General features: G+C 52.3%; 1 protein-coding gene across 2 annotated transcripts in view; it reads right to left on the reverse strand.

Moving 5' to 3' along the window:
- Ret (ret proto-oncogene) overlaps nt 1-17,013 on the reverse strand; it is a 43,102-nt gene extending 26,089 nt beyond the window's left edge. For both annotated transcript variants that reach the window (XM_050148456.1, XM_050148457.1), the window contains exons 1-4: nt 16,730-17,013; nt 3,982-4,245; nt 2,262-2,549; nt 651-892 (exon numbers count right to left, since the gene is read on the reverse strand). In XM_050148456.1, the coding sequence (XP_050004413.1) occupies nt 651-892; nt 2,262-2,549; nt 3,982-4,245; nt 16,730-16,802 (867 nt within the window). In that variant the 5' untranslated portion in view covers nt 16,803-17,013. The remainder of the gene's footprint in view (nt 1-650; nt 893-2,261; nt 2,550-3,981; nt 4,246-16,729) is intronic.
- Between the last annotated feature and the right edge of the window lie 5,970 nt (nt 17,014-22,983).

The following is a 22,983-nucleotide window of genomic DNA, read 5'->3' on the forward strand; positions in this document are numbered from 1 at the left end:
AGCACAGCCCAGAATTTACAAAGGCAGACGGTCAGAACTGATAAAAGCTATCCCCAGTAAGAGTTGTGGGCAAATCCACAGGGCCACTTGGGTCACCCCCTAAGGGTGTCCAATCAGACATTCTCTCCCCCTCCCCAGTTAACCTGCACCTGGTTCCTAGAGAAGTAACTTTCCCCCTTGCTGTTGAGCCCAGGAGCATTCTGCAGAGTGGTATGGTGCCCAGCAGGTGGCAGTAGTACATCACCTAGGTTGGTCAGAGCAGCATGGGCAAGGACGTTTTCTCAGAATCACCTCCTGGCTCCTGACTGTCTCAGAGGCTCTTGTGACAGATTGCCCAGCTGCCAGCAGAAGGGAGCAGAAGGGAGTACCCTCTTTCTTTCCAGGTCAGACAAGCCACAATGTTCTCCTGGTCGTCTCCCTGGGGCCCTTGGCCTGACTGGACACAAACTAAGCACCCCAGGCTGGGGTCTTCACAGAGTCCAGTTTCCTACAGGCTATCTGGCTGGCAGTCAGCCAAACAGACAAGACAAAAGGGACACGTAGGGAACCACAGGACAGAATGGCTGGCGGAACAGCTCAACAGATCAAGGTATAAACCACCAACAGAGACATAGGACAAGACAGACAGACAGACACAACTGTGAACAAACCTCCTTCCGTTTAAACTCCACCACGGCACTGGCAGTGTCCACGCCTCCGGGGAAGGTGGGAGCCGAGTCGTCCTCATCATATACGGTCACTGGCAAGGACATGGCCACCTTTTCTTCATGGTCACCAGAGCCCACTATGCACTCGGCCTCCAGCACGTACTTTTCCTGAAGCTCCCGGTCCAGGGCCCAGAGTGTGCTCACTTCCAGGCTGTCGGGGTCGCAATGGAAGGGCAGACTCTCCCCTGTCACCAAGCAGAAGGGATCTCGCATTACCACAGAGTAGGGAATGGGGCGTGGACTGCCTTCCTTATGCTTTACCCGACTCTGTGAGAACTCTGGCGCCCTGGTGGCTGTCTGTCCCTTTGTAGCCCCACAGAGACAATGGCACTCACTACTCCAAATGTAGGCTGCTGCTTGAGGTGTGTGTTTACTACCTTTATTTGTGGCTGGGACTCATTCATGCACACAGGTAAACAATTGTTGACACAGGGTCAGCTCTCTTAAGGCAGGGAGGAGCTCCCAACCTCTGTAGTGGGCTCGGGGTGGGGTCCAGGAGAACAGAGTGCAGGCTGAGAACCAGCTCAGGTACTAGCTGGTTTAAGAATGATGTTAGTCATTTTTTTTTAAAAAAAAAAACCACAGACATGGTACTTCTCAGTTTAGACAATGTGAGACAACAGCACAGTTCCCTGACTTGAAAACAAACAGTGGACATCCGGGCACAATTGACATTAAAACACAGATGTTTCTGGATGTGGTTTGCATTTCTGCTATCTATCTCCTGGGTGTGTGACCACATTGGTCTCTTGGGGCCTTCATTTCTATTATAGCAGACTGGATTTCAAAGGGTACAGGTCCACTTGGTCCAAAGGGCCAGCTCCCCAGCAAGGTCCACCGTGCTCGTTGACATTAGCAGAACCGATGGAACTGGGATGCACACCCCACATCTAGTTCAGGAAGACCCCATCTAGGTCCCTGTAAGAGCATGCCAGGACACTCCCCGATTCTCATGCCGATTCCAGCCTCATGTCAGTCCATCCCCTTACTCATAGGTCTCCCCGGTACCTCGTCTCCATAACTCCACCACCATATATAATCCTGACACCGAACCATACCCAATGGAGAAGTTCGACTAAGCCTCTCAAATGCAAGTGGAGACTTCTCATACCCTCTCCCTGCTTGCCTTGCTCCCCATCCTCCAGGGAACAAAATCCTAAAATGGTTCCTGCCTCCGTGGCTAACTGCACTCCAGCACCAGAAGTCCCTGCTTTGGCAGAGTCGGGTGCCAAACCACCTTGCTGAGTGTCCTCTACCCTGATCACACAACTGAACGTATGCTCCATCACTTCTGGTGTGTCCTCAACACATCATGGGCTCTACCCTCTAGAGGATTAGAGGCTACAAGCAGGCAAGATGCCAGGCCTGTTTGTTTACAGTAGTATCCCAACCTTCTACAACAATATTGGGCCCATGACAGACACTCGTGAGATATTGCTGGAATATTAAACAGTGGCAAAAGATGACAGGTGGCTCACCCAAAGGGAATAGCACTATGCCTTCTGTGCAACAGAACAGAAGAATAGTGTCCCCTCCCCCCAGGCTGGCACTCACTTTCCAAGAGCCTGTAGGCCACACTGATGTTCGGGCAAAGGGACTGCACAGGCAAGAGCTGAAACCGGTAGAAGGTGCCAGGGGGCCTGTTCTCCCTGATGCGGAATGACAGGCCTGTTTCTGGGATGCAGAGGTCCTGGGGTTTGAGGGAGCCACATGCTGGGAAGGAGTCATTCATGAAAGAGAAGTACACGCGGGCACAGCCTGGCCAGTGGCATTCACCCTCTCGCTGGGTTGCGGACCCCAGGAAAACCTGGAGGAAGATGGTGAGCAACGGGAAGCCACCATCTGTAGGGAGAAAAGAAGACAGCCCCCTTTCAGATGAGGGATGAAGAGTAGGGCAGGGATTCCAGGGTTCAGTGTGTCTACAAAAGCCCCAGCTGCTACCTCCCCAACTCTGCTGCAGGATGCTGAGGCCTTGGTCTGCCTCTCTTGTCCTTCAGGTTTCTGTTCAAACAGCCCCTCCTGAGGGAAATGCTCCAGCCCTGGGGCTAACATTCCCTGGGCCCCTTCGGGTAAGTGACCTGGCAGCACAGGCTCCTTCCTGCACCAGCTGCACTCCCTGGCCACTAACACCAAGAGCTTTTCCCCAGATACATCCCAAGGACATACTTCATCAACACCTAGAGGAAGAATTTCCCGTTCAGTTCTACGACTGAGGTACACACCCTTGGTTAGTGAGGTCTAGACCTTGGCTGAGGCCCGCGTCTCCCTGGGCCTCCACCTTAAGCCTGGTTAGTGGCTACAGGGTTCTCTTCGGTTTCTCTTATTATTATACTAACTCCCGTGGCACTTAAGTGTTCTTTGAACAAGCTATCCAGATTGCTGTGTGCTTAATGCGACGTTGCTACTGTTAGGAATCCTAGTGTAAATATCTCTATGCAATCGGGTGGGGGTTGTGACCCACAGGTTGAGAAGCAGTTGTACAGAGCATGCTGACAGGTTAACTGTCCATCTCGGGCACCCTCCCATCTTACGATACTGGCTGTGTTCGCCAAACAGGTCAGTTACTCTCCACACCCTGGGCTAGGTAGCTCACCCTTTACTCACAGTATTCTACCCTATCCCTCACTTGCAGACAGGAGTGTAATGAGTGACGTCATGCCTCAGAGGAAGTGCTGGGAGGTGTGAGCTACCGCGTTCACACCACCACAGCGTGCCACGCGGATCCCCCCATTCCCGCACACCAGAGCTAGCATCCTGTGTGGTCTTGACTGCAGCTCCAGCCTCAGCTTTTGTTGCTGTCTAGGTCTCCACCGGCTCTGCTTCCTTCCTGGACACCTCTTCCAGCCTCTTGCAGATGGGGAGACATGCTTCCCAGGAGGGACCTGGTGTTCTTCAGCAAGTTCCAGGTCACCAGCTAAATTATCCCCCTGGGGATTTTCCAGCTCCTTGGACACTCTCTCTCACAACCTGCACACCCTTAGCGCCCCACTGCAAATAGCATCTGCTCCACTTAGACAGAAAGAGCCAAGTCATTTGATGGTCCTCCCAACTCCCAATAGCCTCAGGAGGCCCAGGAGTAATTAATGCTCCCAAAGTCAGGGGTCCCTTATTAAACTGGCTACAAAGCAGCTGCCTTCACCCCACACTGTACACCCTTGCCCACAGGAGCCTGAAGGAAGCCATCCCTAGCCACACAGACTGGCAGCTAAGATGACGGCACCGTGAGATCTAGGCCAAGGTAGAATGGGGATGGGGTGCCAGGTTATTCCCTTACTGCGAATGCTGAGCTGCTCCCAGGAACTGTGGTCCAGGCTCTGGTTGAGGTAGAGAAGGCCAGTGTCCTCATGGATGCGGATCCAGTCATTCTCATGCAGCCGTGTGCGGTAGGCGCTATAGAGATGCTGGCCCAGGCGGAAGCTGGGCACTTCTTCAGGACTATCCCGTAGGGCATGGACGTAGAGCAGAGGTGTGCCAGCTGGCTGGTCTACATACAGCCTCTCCCAGTAAGCATCCCTTGAGAAGTAGAGGCCCAGTGGGGCTGCAAGAGACAGGAGAGTGTGTGAGCCGCGGTGGGAGAAACAGCTTCTTCATGGTCAAAAGGCATGATTAACTTTAAATTCTAACCTTAGCAAGAATTTCTCACCTTAAGTCCAAAGAACATGAACACTGCTAAACATGCCTGATAATCACACCATATTAAAGCAAAGATAGAAAAATAAATAAGGAAGAGGGAGTGGGGCAAAGTACAAAACAGTCGCAAAATAATTCTCAGCTACCTCAATGTGGTGAGCCCTGGGATCATACATGATCCAGGAATTTAATAAGCTTCTTAACAAATCACCGGGGGCCAGAGGATGTTTCATAGATATGAGACACTGCTAAACAAGCAGGGCAGATATCAGTCACCACAAACAGAGAGCACCGTAAAGTGATTATCTTTATCAGAACATGCTCCTACATATAACCCAGCAACTTCACTGCATTTATCCAGCAGAACCTAAACCACCCATCCATCAAGTATCCTAATACTACATGGCAGAATTACTCAAGGCAACACAGATGCCCTTCGGTGGGGATTCGGAGAAGCAAAGTGGTACATACGTGCCATAGAATTCTAGGGCACTAATGAAAAGGGATGGACCACCGCTGCACACGTTCACCTGGGTGGGTCACAGACATCCTGCCCAGTGGAAGCCGTCAGGCAGAGTCTCAGCAGGTTTCAGGTGATCAGGAGGGCTGTTACGTGGGTATAGGATTGACAGCCTGGGAGTGGCAGACAGTGAATTTGGGGGGAATGAAAATACCCGATGTCCTGCTGAGGAGCCAGATCATGTGGGCATAATCTAGTTCCTAGCACTACATAGCTAAGATGCTTGTCTTTCGATCAGTGATGGCTCATCTTGTTAACTTGACTGGATTAACGAGCACCTCAGAGGTTAGTGAGGTGCACATGCGCTCTGGGTGTGTCTGTGGGGCATCTCCAGAAAGGATCAACTAAGGGGGGATCGGCCCTGAGAGTGGGCTGCACTGTCCCAAAGGCTGAGGGCCTGGATGACGTAACAAAACGAGTCAGGAATTTGTCTTTGCTTCCTGCCCAGCTCCATCATGCCCTTCCAGTCAAGCCAAACTTAACACTGTTAGACCCGAGGAGAAAAGTCAATTCCATGACTGTCTGACTAAAGTAAACTGTATTTAGAACTAGCCAGCTGGCTACCTCTCCTGAAGTCAGGATTTCAGGGAGAAGCAGGCCCTCACTAGCTTTTGAGGTCTCTTATGGGGAAGGGCTAGGGGTGATAGGTAACAGCTGCCAAGGTAATTAGCTATCAGTACCTGGACAGAAGAGTGGGGGGGGTCTCTCAGGGCTGCCTGTGGGGTAGGTAAGTGCAGGAAAACATCATACAGAATGAGAATAATCAAGATATCTTGGAAGACAAATGGGCAATCGTATTTCACAGGTTTAGGAGTGGAGTTTAGCAAGGCAAAGAAGTAGACATGTATCATGGGGCTAAAAGTTTGGTGTTGGCTGAAAAACATGGTTTTCCGGCTACCTGGGCTCAGGAAACAAACATTCTTGTAAGGTATGGGGCCTTAATAACAATGTATCACAATGTGGCTCCTTAACAACAATAGAGATCCTGTTTTGGTTTCACAAACCTGGGCCAAAACATGTTTATCTCCTCTAAGGTGTTTCTGGGCGCTGTTTTGGTCACAGCTATGGAAACAAACTAACAGAAGGCCAGGAAGAATCACAGAAATGCTCATCAGAAAGCGCTGTGGACGTTGGCCTTGGCTGAGCCTCGTGCTATACTGACTTTGTGTAGTATGCCCAGTAACTTTCTGGATAGTGGTTTCAAACAGTAACAAGAGCTCTTTCTAGAAGCCTTGTGCATGCTGCGGGGGTTTGAAATGATGTGGGTGCTATAGACAACATGTCAAGATCCCTTAAACTATGCAACCAGACTCCCCATAGGATCCAGCAACTCCATCTCAGAGCATCATCCCAACTAACTTAAATCCCAAAGTGATTTACACATCCATTTTATAGTAGTACTCATCACAACAGCCAAAGGCGGATGCAGCTTTAGTGCCTATAGATGGGTACCCAGAATGTGGAATGAACAGCCACACAGCATTCAGCCTTAATCTTAAATGAAAGGTATTCCGATATTGTGCTGGTTATAGTTTTATGTCAATTTGAACAAGCTAGAATCATCAGAGGGGAGGGGATCTCAACTGAGAAAATGCCTCCATAGGATGAAGGCAAGCCTACAGAGCATTTTCTTAATTAGTGATGGGGGGCGCCTATTGTGAGTCTTGACATCCCTGGGCTGGTGGTCCTGGGTTCTATAAGGAAGCAGGCTGATCAAGCTATGGGGGCAAACCAATAAACACCCTCTTCAGCAGGACCTGTCCCTGTTTGAGTTCCTGTCCTGACTTCCTTCAATGATGTGGAAAGGTCAGCCAGAATTAACCCTTTCTTTCCACAGCAACAGTTACCCTAGCAATAGTAACCCTAGCTACTACAAATGCCATTTGCAAAACTCAACCAAGGGGTTGGAGACATAAGCCAGCAGTTAGGAGCCGTTTCTTGTCAGGCATTTAGACATAAAGACAAGAAAATAACTATCCAAACCTAAGCAAGCGGCTTGTTCTGAATCATTTGGCTGGAACCACAGATGTAGGCCAGCGAGGTGGGACTCTCCTAGGAAGTGTGAAGAGAAGACAGTGTCAGGACAGGGGTAGCCTGGCTTGGAGGGCAGAGGACTGAAGAATATGTAAATTCAGGAAAGAGAGCTGAAAGTGGCAGATGCTGACAGGAAGTCTAGCTTCTCGGGGCTCAGAGACCATGACTTCGGAAGCCCTGTCAGAAACGACAGTTCGAATCAGCTTGTGGACTCCAAGGCAAGACAATGAATTAAGTCTGGGGAGACAGGGTGCACAATGTCTGGCAGAACTGGGGCACTGGCTTGGGCAAGGACTTTACATTTTGTGCCTTATTTTCCCTTCTGCTCCCAAGGAGATTAAACCCTTCCTTTTCATAGGGTTGTTGGGAGCAAAATTTAGTTGACGGATGTGAAGTTCTGATGCTTTCTGCCATTCCTATCATCTCCATCCCCAGACCTCTATCTCCATCCTCTCCATCCCCAGACCTCTATCTCCATCATCTCCATCCCCAGACCTCTATCTCCATCCTCTCCATCCCCAGACCTCTATCTCCATCCTCTCCATCCCCACACCTCTATCTCCATCATCTCCATCCCCAGACCTCTATCTCCATCCTCTCCATCCCCAGACCTCTATCTCCACCCCAGACCTCTATCTATCTCCATTATCTCCCATCAGCACCAGAACCACTTGCACAATCATAACTGTCATTTCCATCTGCCCCACAACTATTAGCATCCCCTCCAGACCCGTCTTCTGAGTTCACACACACCATCCCTTCAAGTCTGGACCCCTAGTATAAAGCAGAAGACTCGGTGTGCACTATCTCTGTAGACACCTGTCTTACTAGGCTTCCAGAGCAGGGTGGCTGGTAGCAGCTGGACAGAACAGACCTGGTACGGGGTGGGGCTGCTGCTGGCTTGGGAGGCTCTGCGCTCCCTGCGCACGCCCAGGTATGGTCCTCACCTGCCCATCCTGAACTGGTGCTGCAGGATGGCATCTCTCTTTATCATGGTAGTTCTGCCCCCAGGGCTCAGCCCTCCAAAGCCTCCCCTCATACTGCTGGGGTTAGGGTTTAATTGGTCACTGGCATAGCCAGACCCGAGCTGCCTTCTACACACAGACCCAGCCTTCTTCTCCAAGAAACACAGGCACCAGGCTTTATCCAGTCCGCACTGCAGCTACCACCTGCATTTCCATACCCACCCAGACCAGCTGCACTGGCCTCACTGAGATGAAGGATGCCCCCACCCAAATATGATTTCCCAGCTGCTACTGACTTAATCGTGGGTCTTGCTGGCAGTTTCTTCCGGCTTTTATACAAAGGAAACTGCCAATTAGGTTACAATTAATTTCTTTCCTAGGGCAGGCAAGGCCTGGCCACCCAAGTGGTCTATAGATGACCGTGTGTGGGAGACCAGGCCCCTTTAGCTCCAGGGCTCTCTCTAGTACTTTTGGCCTTAACTACTGCTGGTGCCACTGGGCCAAGACACTATCAGCTTTGACCCTGACGACTCCGGACTGTGCAGCTGTCCCCACATACCCAGCAGAGCGGCCTGACTGAGAACATGGCCACATGTTGAGTGGCCACCCCACATACCTCAAGCTCATTTTAAACACTCCATCCTAATGCCCCCTGTGTCACCTTCAGTGTGCACCGATGACATTTCTATAGTGCTGTTTGAAGGACATCAAAACGCCTAATGGATGTTAGGATTCCCATCTCGCTGAGCAATAAACCAAGACAGAAAATGGCCCTAGGCCATCCAGAGTCATTTAAGACTTAGCCGGACTGGCCCAGGCTCCTCTGTTCAGTGACAGCTGTTCATATAGTGCTTTTGAGAAATCAGGTCACAGAGATCCAGGACAAGGGGCCTTCCACTTACATGCCTGCAGTAGCAGGCTGAAAATGCTAGCGGGGAGACACATCCATGTCTTCCCAACTCAAAAAGGTGGATGCCCCTTGAGGCTGGAAAGTCAGGGGCAGTTCAGTGTGTCCTGACCAAGGGGCAGCAAGAGGCCACTTTGATCTCTGGAGCAGAAGCAATGGGCCTCTTCTTGGGAAGGGGAGACAGATAAAGAAGTTCCAAGCTTCCACTATAGAGGATAGTGGGGAGGAGGAGATAGAAGCATGGGACCACACAGGATTGGTTTCTGGCTTCGAAGGACCCAGGGTCAAACGCTCCGGAATCCTGGGGTCCCTGGTATGACAGGGGAGCCATTGCTGAAGGCCCATCACTGGTACCTGGACCTTGTCGGTTTTGGTCATAAACCCTGAGCGGGGATGCAGAAGAGAGGCCACTGCCTCCGCACAGGCTGTGATCCCTGCAACACAGCTCTGGCCGGCAGCATGACATCACAGCAGCAATTACCGTAATCAACTTAGACCAATCTTCCCAGTTATTTTTAGTCTAGATAGAGGCAGAGTGAGAGGGCAGCCCTGGCTTCCCAGGCAGCCAGTTCCCTGGTTGGGTGTGGGGTGGGTCTCTGCTTTCCACCATCCTCCCCTTATAGGGAGGTTCCAGGGTATCTGTTTCTCCTGCACTTGCTGTAATGCCATCATTTCTGGAACATTTGGGCTCAATGCGGCGCAAAAGTCATGGCTTCCTGAGAAACTCAGACACCCAGTGGACCGCGGAGATTCAAGGTTCATCCAAGGGCATCTTTGTCTTCTCAAGGAGACGTCTCAGAACTAGCCAAGATGCTACTGGATGAAGTGGCTGCTCAGTCAAGACAAAATGCACTATATACATGAACCAGACTGTCAGAGAAAAATTAAAGAGACTCTAGTCCAATAATATGCACAATCAGCCAATGAGTGTGCAAACAGCAGCTTGTCTAGTCTTAGAACTAGATCACTCATCTTTAGAGAAACTCAAGCCAAAGGCACAATGAAATCCCACTGAGCCCACTGGGAAGGCTAGACTATTCAAACAGCAGCAGGAACTAGCAAAGAGGAGGGACTGACTAGCCAACAACAACTAGGGACTAGCCAACAACAGCAGGGACCGGCAAGTGGCAGAGAGGATGTGGGTGAAATGCAGCCTTTCCATACAGTGGCTGAAAACGACCCTGCCTGTGGGAAGGGCAGCTCAGCAGCTGCTCAAAGACCAAACACCAAGGCCTGAAGCAACGTCACTCCCAGGAACTGAAAACAAGTCTTAAAAACAGAGAAGCAGTCCAGAGGACGATCTTAGAAACACTGTTCACAAAGGAAAACACACCTCCCCAGGCCAACGAAAGTGTGGCTGGCTATCCAAACAAGAGGTTTATTACTCAACCCTTAAAGAATGGCATACTGACACATGTTACTTCATGAAGATGAACATACCAACTACCACAAACGCTGAACCATTTACATGGCCTGCCCAGAACAGACAGATCTGGAGATAGAAGCAGACACGAAGAAAGGGGACAAATGTTTAATGCAAATATGGTAATGCATTATCTTCTGGGGATAATGAGGGTGTGATGGACCAGAGGGACGCCGGGACACTGGGCAAGTGCTGCTGCACTAGCCTTCAAAGGTTACCCTTACGCTACGTCTATTTCATTTAAACGGTTTTTTAAGAGACAATTTCAGTAAACTGTCACCCCCTCACCCTCAGCTACAGGGCCCAGCATAGGCTCCTGTGCACCATCCAGAAAAATGGGCAGAGGGGCCCACTTGGAGAGGCCAGTTAACAGTTCCAGGCTAGCTAGTTCTGTTTGTTTCCTTGTCAACTTGGCACAAGATAGAGTCATCTGGGAAGAGAAAAACCCAATTAAGAAAATGCCACCATGGGATTGGCCGGTAGGCGAGTCTGTGAGGGAATTTCCTTGATTGATGCCAGTGGGCCCATTGCACGGTGGGCAGCGCCATCTCTGGAGAGACGGTCCTGGTTTGTACATAGAAAGGCAAGCTGAGCCGGGCAAACAAGGCAGTGAGCAGCATCCTTCCATGGTCTCTGCTCCATTTCCTGCCCCGATTTCCCTTCAAGAGGGACTGTATGCTGTGAGACAAAAATTAACCCCTTGCTTACCACACTGCTTTTCATCACGGTGGTGATCACAACCACAGAAAGGGTCGGAAGTCCGGAGACCCCTCACCCCCAGAATGTGTACACCACAGCCTGGATTCGGCCCACTTCTCTCTAACTCTCAGGCTACCCTGCACTGCGATAGGGAGCTGAGCTGTGATTCTGCCATTTCTGACATTCACAACACGGGCAAAGCGACACGAGGCCCTTCCAAACCTGGCTCCGCCAACCTCTGGATCTTTCTGTGCCTATGTCCCAGGCCACAGGCTCTGGGGGTGCAGCTTCTCTTGGGAGAGGGCATTCCTGGATGTGGAGGGCATGCCAGCTGTCACACAGGTAGGGTACCCATGTTAAGTCATGGAGATGAAGCTGGGAGTCTGTTACCCAGAACTGCAGGTACAGGCAGGGGTGGCAAGGGAAGCAAACATTGGCAATGTTGCTCAGTCCAGACTTTCGAGGGCTCTTCAGGTGTGGACCTGCTGGATCAACCTGCAAGGGCGACCTCCAACTGACTACCCTCTGCTGAGTCTGCAGGGCACTCACGGGGGGAGGGGGGGAGCACATCCCAAGGTGCTAAAGCACTTTAAGGCCAAGGCTGTCCTGCCTGGGAGGGGGGTGGTTCCCAGCATCATTTGCTGCGTGGATCGCTGGTGGCCAGAAATGGATTCCTGACTTCACAATGCAGTAGATGCCCCAGGTAGGGTAAAGGGCCATAAAGAAAGACTGGAGAAGAAAAAGCCCCCGAGTCACCCAGAATCTGTCCCCATCTTTCCTGTCACACTGGCAAAAATGTCCAAGAAACTCAGTGACTCTCTCCACCACCCACCATGTCCACCATAACTCTACTCTCACCCCAATTCGGGTCCCGGCACTCACAGCAGTCTCTGGTTTCCTTAAGTTTCAAGGTCATTAAAATTGCACCCCTCCTTTTTCTTCCCTGGAATTCAAATGTGAAAATGTCAAGGACCACGTGAGGAAGTGGAATCACTTTCAATGAACACTGACCAGCTTCCCTCATCTCCTGCTCTGGGGTCGCACTGCCCCTCAGACAGCTCGGAAGAATTCAGACCCCAGCACCCCAGGCCACAGAGGAGGGAAGATCTGGGACCACCATAGGGGCATCTGATACTCCTGGGTTTTAAAGAAGGGGTCCGTCTGCTACAATCCGGGCCACAGGCACCTCTTGCTGCAGAGACGAGGCTACGCCGCGGCCTGCTCACTAGGCAGGCGCACACCTGCCCAGGTACAGTTAACTTGCAGTAGCATCTGGGCTGCTCTGCTGCGTGGAGCTGCCTGTGAGGCAAAAGCAAACAGAAGTGTTTGCTTGTGGCTGGCCACCTGCTCTCCTCAGAGCCCAGGTGGTGCCTCAGAAGCAGTCCTTCAGGTCTCACCAGGAAGCCTTCTAAGGGGCACCAGCATGCCTGGGAGGAGCTGCCCGAGTACAACATTACTCCACCCAATAGTCAGTAGATATCGGGACAGATTCCCAGTCTCAGCCTGGGGGTGGGAAGGGTCCCTGAAGCCCCCTACAATACATCACGTGGCTATGAGGCTTGCTCAGGGCCTCTCCACTGCAGAAAACAGGGTAGGTGATAAGGGAAGGAACAGCTGAGGAAACAAAGAGGGAGGAAGCAGGCACTGTCTACAAGAGCTCTTTGGCGTCCTGGAACCCCTGTCAGGAAAGGATCTCTGTCCTCTGGAAAAAACTAGAGCCCCACTGCAGGTGGCACAGCCCCAGCCTCCCCCAAATCACAGGTCACAAAGCCCTGTCTGTTGTTACGAATGGGGACCACTGTACCAACTCCACAGCTTCCTAGGGTGAAACACCTCATAGCACAGCACAGAGGACAGCCCTCACACGGTAGAGAGACAGGAGGCGGCCCCACTACCATCACCTCCTCTGTGGTCCACCTTCAATGCTGCTCCCTGCTGGGACTGCCTAGCATCCTCGTTGCCTTGTCTCGTTGTCAGCTGCTCAGCTCTATCTGAATTGCACCTCTGTCTCTCCCAAACTACTAGGTGTGGTTTTTGCTGATGGCTCCTCCTTTCAAAACAACACTCAAGGCTCTTGATTAGTGCCATCAAGGCGTTCACACAGAAAAATAGCGGGGAAGGAGGAAAAAGAGGAAGGCAGAACGATGATGGAAGAAGACTGAGGTAAGAGATCAGCAGTAGGCACGCCCCAGCCCTTACTCCAGAAGCGCACCCCCTCCCGCCTCCCCCACAACACACTCCTCCACAGTGCAATCACGGCCGCGCATCTCCAGAGTGAGTGGAGGCTGGACTCCCAGCCAACTCCGCCCTCGCTTCCTGGGCATGCAGTGTGTGTTCCTCTGTCAGTCTTTCCTAGTGCCCTGGGGATGTGGATTCCACCTGGATGATGGCACACAGGTACACCCCTCCCCTAGCACAGCCCCGTGGTTAGAGCACCAGGTGCCTCAGCAGACACTGCGCGAGGACAATCCTGGAGTGCCTTGTCCCCACCAGCCCTCGGGTTACACACAAACATGTCTTCTAGCCATGCCTGGAGCACACAGGCTCCCTTTCCAGGGCAGCTCTGAGAGAGCCAGGCCTAGTGTTCATTCCTAACCCATGGGACTTCCACTGTCAGTAAGAGCAGCAAGCATCTCACGTAGAACTCTGCTCAGACCCAGAGGGGCTCGGGCCTCATGTCTGTGAGTGGTGCTCTGTGTCACTTGTCACCCCTAGATCTGGTCTTTCTCTAGAGAACCTGCTGTCAAACATGAGTGACTTGCTATGCTGTGACAGACAGGGACACTCCCTTTTCCTAGGCTCCATCTCTGCTCCTGGAACCAAGCCCTCTTGGCCCAGAGATAAGATTTGCTAAAAACAAGAGACCAGGAGCTGGAGAGTCCTTAGCTTTCGATGGGTTCCAGAGTCTAGAGATTGGGAGCGCCTCAGTTTGTTCACCTGTAAAATGGGAAAAAGATGACAACCCTCACAGCGTTGTCCACAGGATAACCAGGGTAGTCATTGCTGGTTAGCTGGAAATGGTAGCAGCAGAGTCCTCTGCCAGGCTGCAGAGATGATCCCGAGGGAGGTAGCAGCTTCCAGCTTCCCTTTTGCCTTCCTATCCCAGGCTCCATTTCGACAGATACCATAATTTTTAATTAGTTTTCCCTTCCCCTGGCTAAAAGGCCATTAGCACCCCATTAGGTGAATGCATCCCATTTTCTTCACACCACCAAGAAAACAAGTGATTTACTTAGTCCATTCCTAGAGCAATTCTACAAAATAAAGGCAACTTAGAGCATGGCCCAGTCACTTCCCCACTTTCTGTTTGCTCTCAGGCCCCACCCTCAGGAGCTTCCTGGCTGGCCCAGCAGGGAGAAGGGGCACTGGGGCTCAGCAGCTGGAGGGAAGAGCCAAAGAAGGACCCAGGTGAGCCTGGATCTGGGAGGATCAAGACAAATCTCTGGGATCCCCTGGGCTCACTAGGGGAAGGGAGGAAAAAGGAAACAAAGAGGTCAATCTGTGTGTCCCTGACACCAGCGGCTTCATCACAAGGTTGTTGGTGTATACACATACGGGTCCCTCACACTTACAGAAGTGCTGTCTAGAAAGGGACCCTCCCAGTACATGGTGCCAGATCCTTTGGTTCTTAACAGCTAGAGAGGTTAAACAAGATGCCATGCCAAGGAAGATGCCAGGTAGCTGGGACATGGGGTGGGATGGGGGAACTAAGGCTCTCTGGGATATGTATGGGAGCCGAGAAGCTGCAATCTAGTATCCTCATCCATACAGTCAAGTTGTATCTGTACTGAGCAGTGGAAAAATCCAGAAAATTCTAACAACTTAGAGAAGGAGGCTGCCATCTGTAGGTCTAGGACACTGGGCCGACAGTAATGAGAAGATGGGGGCGGGGGTTACAGCACTGTAGGAAGGGAGCCATGCCATGCTGTAGGAGTGCATGTGTGCCCACTGGTCTTTTGAGCATGAGTTCATGAGGAAGGATGGGAGCACGTCTTGATGATGACCTGAAATGAGGGATAAGTGTGAGCTGAGTGAGCAAGGCTCCCTCCCTTTCCTCTACAGACCCACTCCAAACCCTGGGACACAGGTCCAGCAACTACGACATCGACACCGTGACCACTAGAGGGCGCAGGAGGTCTAGCAGCTCCCTATAACTCGTTGAGAAACCGCACCCGAGCTCTGGTGGCAGTCTGGAGCAGATCATTGGTGTCACAACCACTGCTCCAGAGCCGAGGCTACAGGACTTCTTCAAAAGCCCAATTATTTCTTCCTGGGTATGAGGCCGCTGCTCCCCTCTCCGGACCACTATCATGGTTTCTTGGACATCCAGAAACGGATGGATATAAGGCAATGGCTCTCAGTCCCTGGATTCTATACACGATCTGGAGCTACCTCATTCTATTGGCCAGGGGTCTCACGCAGAAAGCTCCCTATATCCCCACCAAATGCCCAGGCCAGACCCTTGAGCTAGGCTGCTGCAAGCACTGGAGACCTTGCTAAACACAGGGCTCGGAGGGTTTGGGGAAGCTGCCTGGCTCATGTCTTCCTAGTTCACTCCTGAATACACACCTGAAACTATAAAGTTAAAATCCAAAGACGCAGAGAAGTTCCATTTGTCACACAGCCTCCTGCTTACATGCCCTCTGCAGCACTGCAACCCAGCACCCAAGACCTAGGAACATACTCTCCAATACCCCCCACCCCAAAGGATGATAAAATAGTCATCCCATCCCCCTCTCGGCATCCGTCTCTACGATGCTCCAAGGACAACAAACACATCCCTGAGCTCGTCTGTAATTCCAGTCTCTGAAGGACACGGGACTAGAGGCAAGATGGCCAAGGCCTTTTCTGTTTTCAAAGGCTGCAAACAGGGAGAGAGAAAAGCCCTTTGTAAGGAAGGAGAGAACGGTGGCATGGGCTCTGTTCTGGTATCAGAGAGAAACTTGGTATGTATTTTCCAGAGCGGGGGAACCAAGTTAGGATAGGTTGGAAGGACAGTAACAGGTGCAGCCACGAGGATTAGCATCCTGTATCCTTAAGGGTTTGTTTGGCCAGGGTATTGGAATGAGAACAGCGACCAGCCTTTAAAACCACACCTAATGAAGAACTCCTATGTGTGTATGATGCTGAGCACATCGCCACACTCCACTCCCGAGTGGCCGGGCCCAAAGCACTGGGTAAATGTCAGCCCTGGATTCTATTACACCCCCAAAAGCCACACTTTTAGGTGCTCCAGCTGAAAACCGGCAGGGCTCAGACCTTGACATACCCCCAGGGGGAAGATACGACAAAAATCACAGGTTTTTCGGTTTTTAAAGACCAGGGCGGCAAAAACACACAAGGAAAAAAATAGCCTTTACCAAAGAGCCTCCCTTCAGATAGAAGAGAGAAGCTACAGATAGTGCGGGAGTGAAACGTGGAAGACCTGGAAGCAGCAGCCTTCAAGCGCTGGCGCAAGTCGCGGGCTTCCCAAGGCTGCCTAACCCCGTCCGCTCGCAGCTGCTCCCCAACCGCGACAAGATCTGTCCGCTTTCCCCGGGCACGCGGCCGCAGCTGGAGGTGCGACCAGCCTAGGGTGCGCAGCTGCGGCTTTGGCGGAGCACCCACCACGCCGTTCGTCCGGCGACCCGCACCGACCGGAGCCCCGCCCAGCCGGCGGCCAGAGCGCTCCGGGTGCAGCCGCTAGCCGCAGAGACCCGGTTCCCAGGCCCGGAGGCCACCGGGCGCGCAGCCGGCCTATGCCAGCCAATGTCAGTGCGCTTCTGCGCGCGTCAGCTCCCCGATTCGGTGCGCAGCACTAACTTCGCCCCGATCGCTACCGTCCCAGCCGCCCGTAGGACTCACCTTCGCCCAGCAGCGGCAGCAGCAAAAACAGCTTCAGCCCCAGCCCTGGGGCGCCGGACGTCGCTTTCGCCATCGCCCGTGCGCGCGAGAGCCGCTGTTGAAGAGCGGGCGGGTCTGGGCGGTGGGGTTCGGCGCTCAGCCGGGCCTCCCCATGCCAGCCGGGGCGCAGCGGGCACTGCGGGCGCGTTGCGTCCGGGCTCGACTCCCAGGTGCGGACTCGGAGCCGCTCTCCGCTGCTGCGTGCACTGCTCCGGTTGCAGACCTGCGCTGGCTGCGCCCCGGGAGCTGACTGGGGCAGGGCAGGGCGCAGAGGGAGGGGCAGCGGGAGGGGCGGGACCGGGGGGGGGATGTGCGGGTGTGTGTGTAGGGGCGGGGCTCCAGGTACTTCGTGGGGCAAGGTGGGACGGCACCCGACTGTTGCGGGAACTGCGATTTCCTTTCTTACTGAGGGCCGGTTGGAACTGGGTGCGTTTAGGTTGACGTGCGGGTGCTGGTCCACTGTAGGCAGTCTGAATTCATGATTATCTGCCGGTACAGCCACTTTCTCACCCTGCGCGTCTGCTTGCTGTTGCGTTTGTCCTTTCCCGCCTCCCAGAAAGAGCAACACAGAAGATTCAAGGTCTGGGCCGACTGGTTACCTATACCCTCAAAAGAGACCCAGACACTAGACGGATGTTCCTCCAGTCTCTGGACTCGAGAGCATCCTCCGCCATTTATCAGGGGGGCGGGAGTGGGAAGTGCGTTTAAAGCCTGCAGCCTTTTCTGGGGCTAGAGGCTGGAAGAGGGGAGGAGCCCTGACCAAGAGAAAGAGGGCCAGAGAGCCTGCTTCTGTGATATATATCCTGTGATGGAGAGGGTGGGGGTCTTGTTCGGCTTGTTTGTTATGCCCAGGAACGGTCCAACCAATAGAATCAAGAAACTGGCTAATGGCACGCCTTTCAAAGGCTGTAGTCTAACGCAGTATTTGGAACTGTATGCTCTTACCAAATAGAAGAGCTTTTTGGATGTGAGCTGACAGACTACGGCAGCTGGTACAGGGGTGCGTGCGTGTTGGGGGAATGGAAACAAGTTTGCCAGAAGAATCTAATTCCCCCCACAAAGAAATTATGCCTAAGTATATTTACCCTGATATGGGCGCTTCTAGATGGGAAATGGAAGGTCAGATGTGGGCTCTAGATCTCTGTGGGGGAAAGCCCAGCTCTCCCCATTCCCAGCTGCCCTTTGAAGCCTGGTTTGCACCTAGTGGAAGGAAAGGAAAACAGACTCTTGTCGGCTCTTGGAGTGAACAAACAGGTCCCAGAACCTGTGCCCGGGGAGGGCTCAGCTGTTCCTCTCCTGCAGTATGCGGAGCCCCACCCTCCTGCTTGGCTGAGCTCAGGGCTGAATAAGCAATCTGTACATCACTCTGCAGATATGAAGTCAAAGTGAAGTCACCCTCACAGGCAGGAGCAGAAGCTGCCAAGACACAGACTGGCTTGGGAGCAGGCCAGCTGAGATGTTATTCAGAGCTTGTGTGCTGGTGGGTGGGTGTCCAGACCACCAGCCTTCCAGCTGTGGAGAGGCATCCTGAGAGCCCTGGTATTTGGGTTTACAAAGCTGGAGTCAGTCACAGGGTGCCAATACACCTGACTTCCGGGATTATCACTTGGTCCCGAGCCTAAGGAAGGGACCTGAATAGGGGGGAGGAAGGTTTGTAGCTTTTGGCTACAAACAGGTTCCTGTGGCTGTTTTCCAGTAGAATGCAGAGGGAAAACAAGGTCTGGTCCACTCATCCAATCAGCCTTCCTCTTACCCCTCCTTCACTGACACCAGGGTAAACTCCAGCCGTTTAAAGCACCCGTGCTAGAATTCACTCTTGTCTGTCCCTCAAGTCTTTGTGCCCTCGAGTGTCCAGATACCATGGTGGGGACATTTCTCTCTTCTCAGAAGATCTTGAGTGGACTCTTGTGTGAACTCCAAACACACATATGCATGCATTCGTGCATGTGCCTGTGTTCGGATACATAGACACCTATGTACTTGAGTTCATATGTTACCCTCCCTCGTGCATGCCCAGGGAACTGACCAGAGACAGCAGTGTCTAGATCAAAGGGAAGTCCTGGACCTGCTGGAATTGAGAACCCATGTGGAAAGTCCAAACCAACTCTACATGAGCCTAAGACATGAACTCAGTATTCAGAATCTGAGCACAGCCGGAGGGAACTGCGCAGGTCTGAGGCCAGGCTGTCTTACAATGCAAAGGTCTTATCCTGTGCTTCACCTAGGGAGCCCTGCCCTTTGTTCCCTTCCTTTTCCTTCTGTGGGAGGGAGGGTCTGCAGGTCCCTTTTTGACTCTTCCTAATCTATTTGCTCTGAGCCTCAGTTTCCCCAACTGTAAACATCTTCCTCTCAGAGAAAGGACATATTGTTTTTAAAAAGGAGTATGTTTGTGGACGGAACTCAGTGTCAACGCTGAGTACGTGCTCAGCAAGTCATAACCATTGCTTTGCCTGGGTTCCCCTAGAACTTGACTCTGACATTGCCCTTTCCCCACTGAAGGCCACAGTGCTCTAGGAGCTAGAATTGGGTATGGTTTGGTAGGTACTAAACTTCATCCACAGAGACACTTTTTTCCTCCCTCCCTCCCTCAATCCCCCTCCCTCCCCCCTCTTTCCCTTACCCATCCCTCCCTCCCCCTCCCTTCCCCCTCTCTCCCTCCCTTTTTCCTTCCTTTCTTAACAAAAAGATACTGGAAATGGAACACAGAACCTCAAGTGTGCTAGGCAAATGCTGTACCACTGAGTTGCTACTCATACACGTTCTAAAGCAAAATCTCCCTAAGAGGTTGTGGTGCAGGCTGCCGCTCTGGAGCGACTTAGTTTGAGTCTGGATCCTGGCCCTCCCGCAGTTCTACCTGAGTCCACTGTGTCATCCGCCCAGCGGGAGCTGACTGATGGCTAGGAAGAATTAATGGGTAGGCGGCTCACATGGTGCATTTGCAGAACGTGGCATACTTGGATTCTGAGTATGTGAGGCCCATTTGGAGCCTTTTGGGTCTGTCCCCGGAACACAACCCAAGGACAAGAGGGTGGAGGCCAGGTTCAGAGCGAACAGAGATCCCAGCTGGTGCAGGACAGCTCTGGTAGAAAAGAGCTACTTTGGGATGGGAGACTGGGCAAGGTGCTCTAGGAATATGGAGGCATAGGTGTAGGGATCATAGGGTCCCGAGGTATCAAGAAAGCTCAAGGCAGGGCCAGGAATGTGGCCCTCAGAGTCTTTAAAGAGGAGTCACAAGTCCATAAGTACAGCCCAGACTGGGAAGCCATCGAAGCCCAGGTCCCTCAGAGTGGACACGGCTCCTGCAGGCCATGCAACACAATAGTTGGGAGCACGGATACTGCGACCTTGTGACCTTGTTGTGGGGATCATGCACCTTTTTTCCACCTACCTACCACTGCACTCTGCTACCTCAGCGGGGTGTTGAGGTGAGTGGGGTGGGCCTATTGCTTCTCCATAGTTTGCCTCCCTGCCTGCTGCTGGCTGCCCTCCAGAGAGCAGCAAGAAGAAAACAGCCACCTCCGAGGGCACCGCAGTGGAGGCAAGTGGCTGCACCTCATCAGGTATGCCACATCATCAACACATTCACAGGATAGCTTGGGCTGGCAGAGCATAGCCAAAGGCCATACCCTGCCTGGTCCCTGGGGATCCTGCCTGGCTGCCAGCCTCTGTGCCCACCGAAGACACTTGTCGATGGGACTTAAGTCTGTGAGAAGACATACATACCTCTTCTACCTTCTTGGGTCCTAGACACACCTACCTCATGAAGGCAAACAATAGGGCCTAACTGAGGCCCTTGGGGACTGCACAGAGCTTACCCCACATGACTGTTTTCGCTTCTTTCTCCAGCTCCCTGTGTGTTCCTCTTGCCTGATCTCTCAAATTTCTTCCTTTCCCCTCGCCCTCCCCCTTCTTCCTCCTGGCCCTGTCCCTTTCCTTGGAGGAATCCCATCCCTTTCTTTTCACCCAGTAGCAGATCCAGGTTGACTACATCGCTCAGCATCTTCCAGAGAGTTCTTTAACACCAGTCTAACAAGACAACGGCCTAGCTGTGTAATTTTGCGCTGAAGCAATAAGACATAGACAGACTGGGTGGACAGTGGGTGCTTTTCTCATCTTTCAGGCTTTTCTCTGTCTCAAGCCTGTGGTCTCATGTGAAGCAGTCCCTTCTCCCCAGGTTCCCTGAGAGAGAGCCCGCAGTCAGAGCCCACCACAGTCTCGATGAATAGCCCTGTGAGTGTTCTCATGAAGTTTAGAAGTAGAAAGCCAGAGATAATCAGAGGCCATTGATAAGGTAGCGGCTGAAGCCTGGTGGTCCCTTCTCCACACTGCCTGCTTCCCTCTGCGCCAGGTTTCCCACCTGCCAGGGGAAGACCCCACTGTATCAAATGCAGTGGCCTGCCTGAGCTGACTCCTGTCCTCCACCCTCCTGACTTGGTTATTGGCTCCAGGCCTTCTGACCCACAGGTATGTTGGAAGGAAAGAGTCCCAGAACCCCAGAACCCACCCCTTGCCACTTCTGACTCTAGCTGAGCTTCAAGAGCCGTAGGTGGATGCATGATTGCACCTACCCGGACTCCTGGGGAGTTTGCTCATTCTGTGTCCTGGCGGAGGGCTCAGCTGGCCGCTGTGGAGGCCTCCGGCTTGACTGTGTCTCAGTGCATCATCTGGGGCAGCGGAGAAAGCTTTCTGGCTCGCCAGCAAGCCATGGAGAGGGCAGTGAGCACAGTTGGCAAGTCCGGCAGAAGTGGCCAGGCTGCCTTTTAGAAGAAACGTCTCCCAGGGCAGTTTCATAATCTGCCTTGTAATGCAGATTTAGACAACTTTTTAAAGAATGCACTTTTTAAAATAGGTCTTAATGGATCCTTTGCAGTAGTTACCGTCCATTGTGTAAATGCAAACAGAAGGCTTTTTGAAAACATGTATTATTGATCAGAAAGGCAGAAGCAATTAGAAGCCAGTGTGTCATATTGTTCAATATACACTTCCTATACAGCTCTGCTGAACTCACTCATAACTTCTGACAAATTATCCTGTCACCGGGAAGCTTTTTCCTTTCCCTTGGCTTCTGGAAGCAGAGGAGGGCCTATTTTCAGTCAGTTATTAGCTGGAGGGAAATGAAAAATTAAGCTTACCTTTATCATCACAAAACCTATCTCCAACTTCTCAAGTTTCAGACTAAAATAGCTAAACCTTCGGGAGGATGGATGATGCTCCCAGATTTGATCTATAGTGCAGTGGGGTGTGTGTGTGTGTGTGTGTGTGTGTGTGTGTATGAGAGAGAGACTGGGTAGTAGTGTTCTGCAGGAGGGCAGACACATCTAGGGGATCCAGAGATGGTCTCTCCGTGGCAGAAGAAGAGGTCAGTCAATAGGATTCAGTGACCCTCTTGTCCCACTCCGGCTGCTAATATTCTCAGTGTTGCCCGAGCCTATCACAGACTCTGCAGTTATAAACTGGGGATAAAGTAGAGACTTGGTATTATGGGATCCTCTGGGACCATAGTGTGGAAGCATCTAGAGATGTCAAGGAAGCTCAGTGCTGGGACAGGAGCCTGACCTTCAGGGTATTCAGGGGTCACGAGTCCAGGAGCATAGCCCAGACCTGAAAATGCTGGCTGGCTTTCTCAGAGCGAACAGGGGCAGGGGTCTCAGTTAGTCCTGCAGGCAGTGTGGAGCTGCGTTTTACCCAAGCTGCCTCGTTTCCACCTCACTTTGAGAAAGGCATGTATTTATTGGGTGCTTACAATATTTGAGATGCCAGAAAATGGAGACCTACAGTGGGAAAAACAAAGATTCCCCCCACCACACTATTTCTCATAGATATTCCCTGAGCTGGCAGACACATGCTACATGCTCATTGGCAAGTAAGCTAGGATGGACACAGAAGGTGGCATTCAGGCCTGGGGACCCGGAGTAGCTGACTTTGGGCAAAGAGGCTGGAGTTGGGCATACAGCGCTGCCCTGTAGATACCAGGAGATGTGACAGTAATGGCTTGGAATTACCACACTGTTTGAAAAGTGTGGGCAGGACCACATGAGTCCTCCTCCCTGCACCCTTTGTCCCCACTCTCTCCTCTGGTCTCTGAGAGAGTTTCTGCCTTCAGAGCCAAAACACCTGCTGTGTTTTTGGAGCACCGACAAATAGGAAGGCCACTGGCTTACTGCCCCGTCGTGGCCTCTGCATGGTTCCCTCACTCGGGATCTCTGTGGGCCGCA

The sequence above is a fragment of the Alexandromys fortis genome, unplaced genomic scaffold (genome assembly GCF_014885135.2).
Source record: "Alexandromys fortis isolate MF-2015 unplaced genomic scaffold, M_Fortis_MF-2015_v1.1 scaffold_59, whole genome shotgun sequence".
NCBI classification, from domain to species: Eukaryota; Metazoa; Chordata; class Mammalia; order Rodentia; family Cricetidae; genus Alexandromys; species Alexandromys fortis.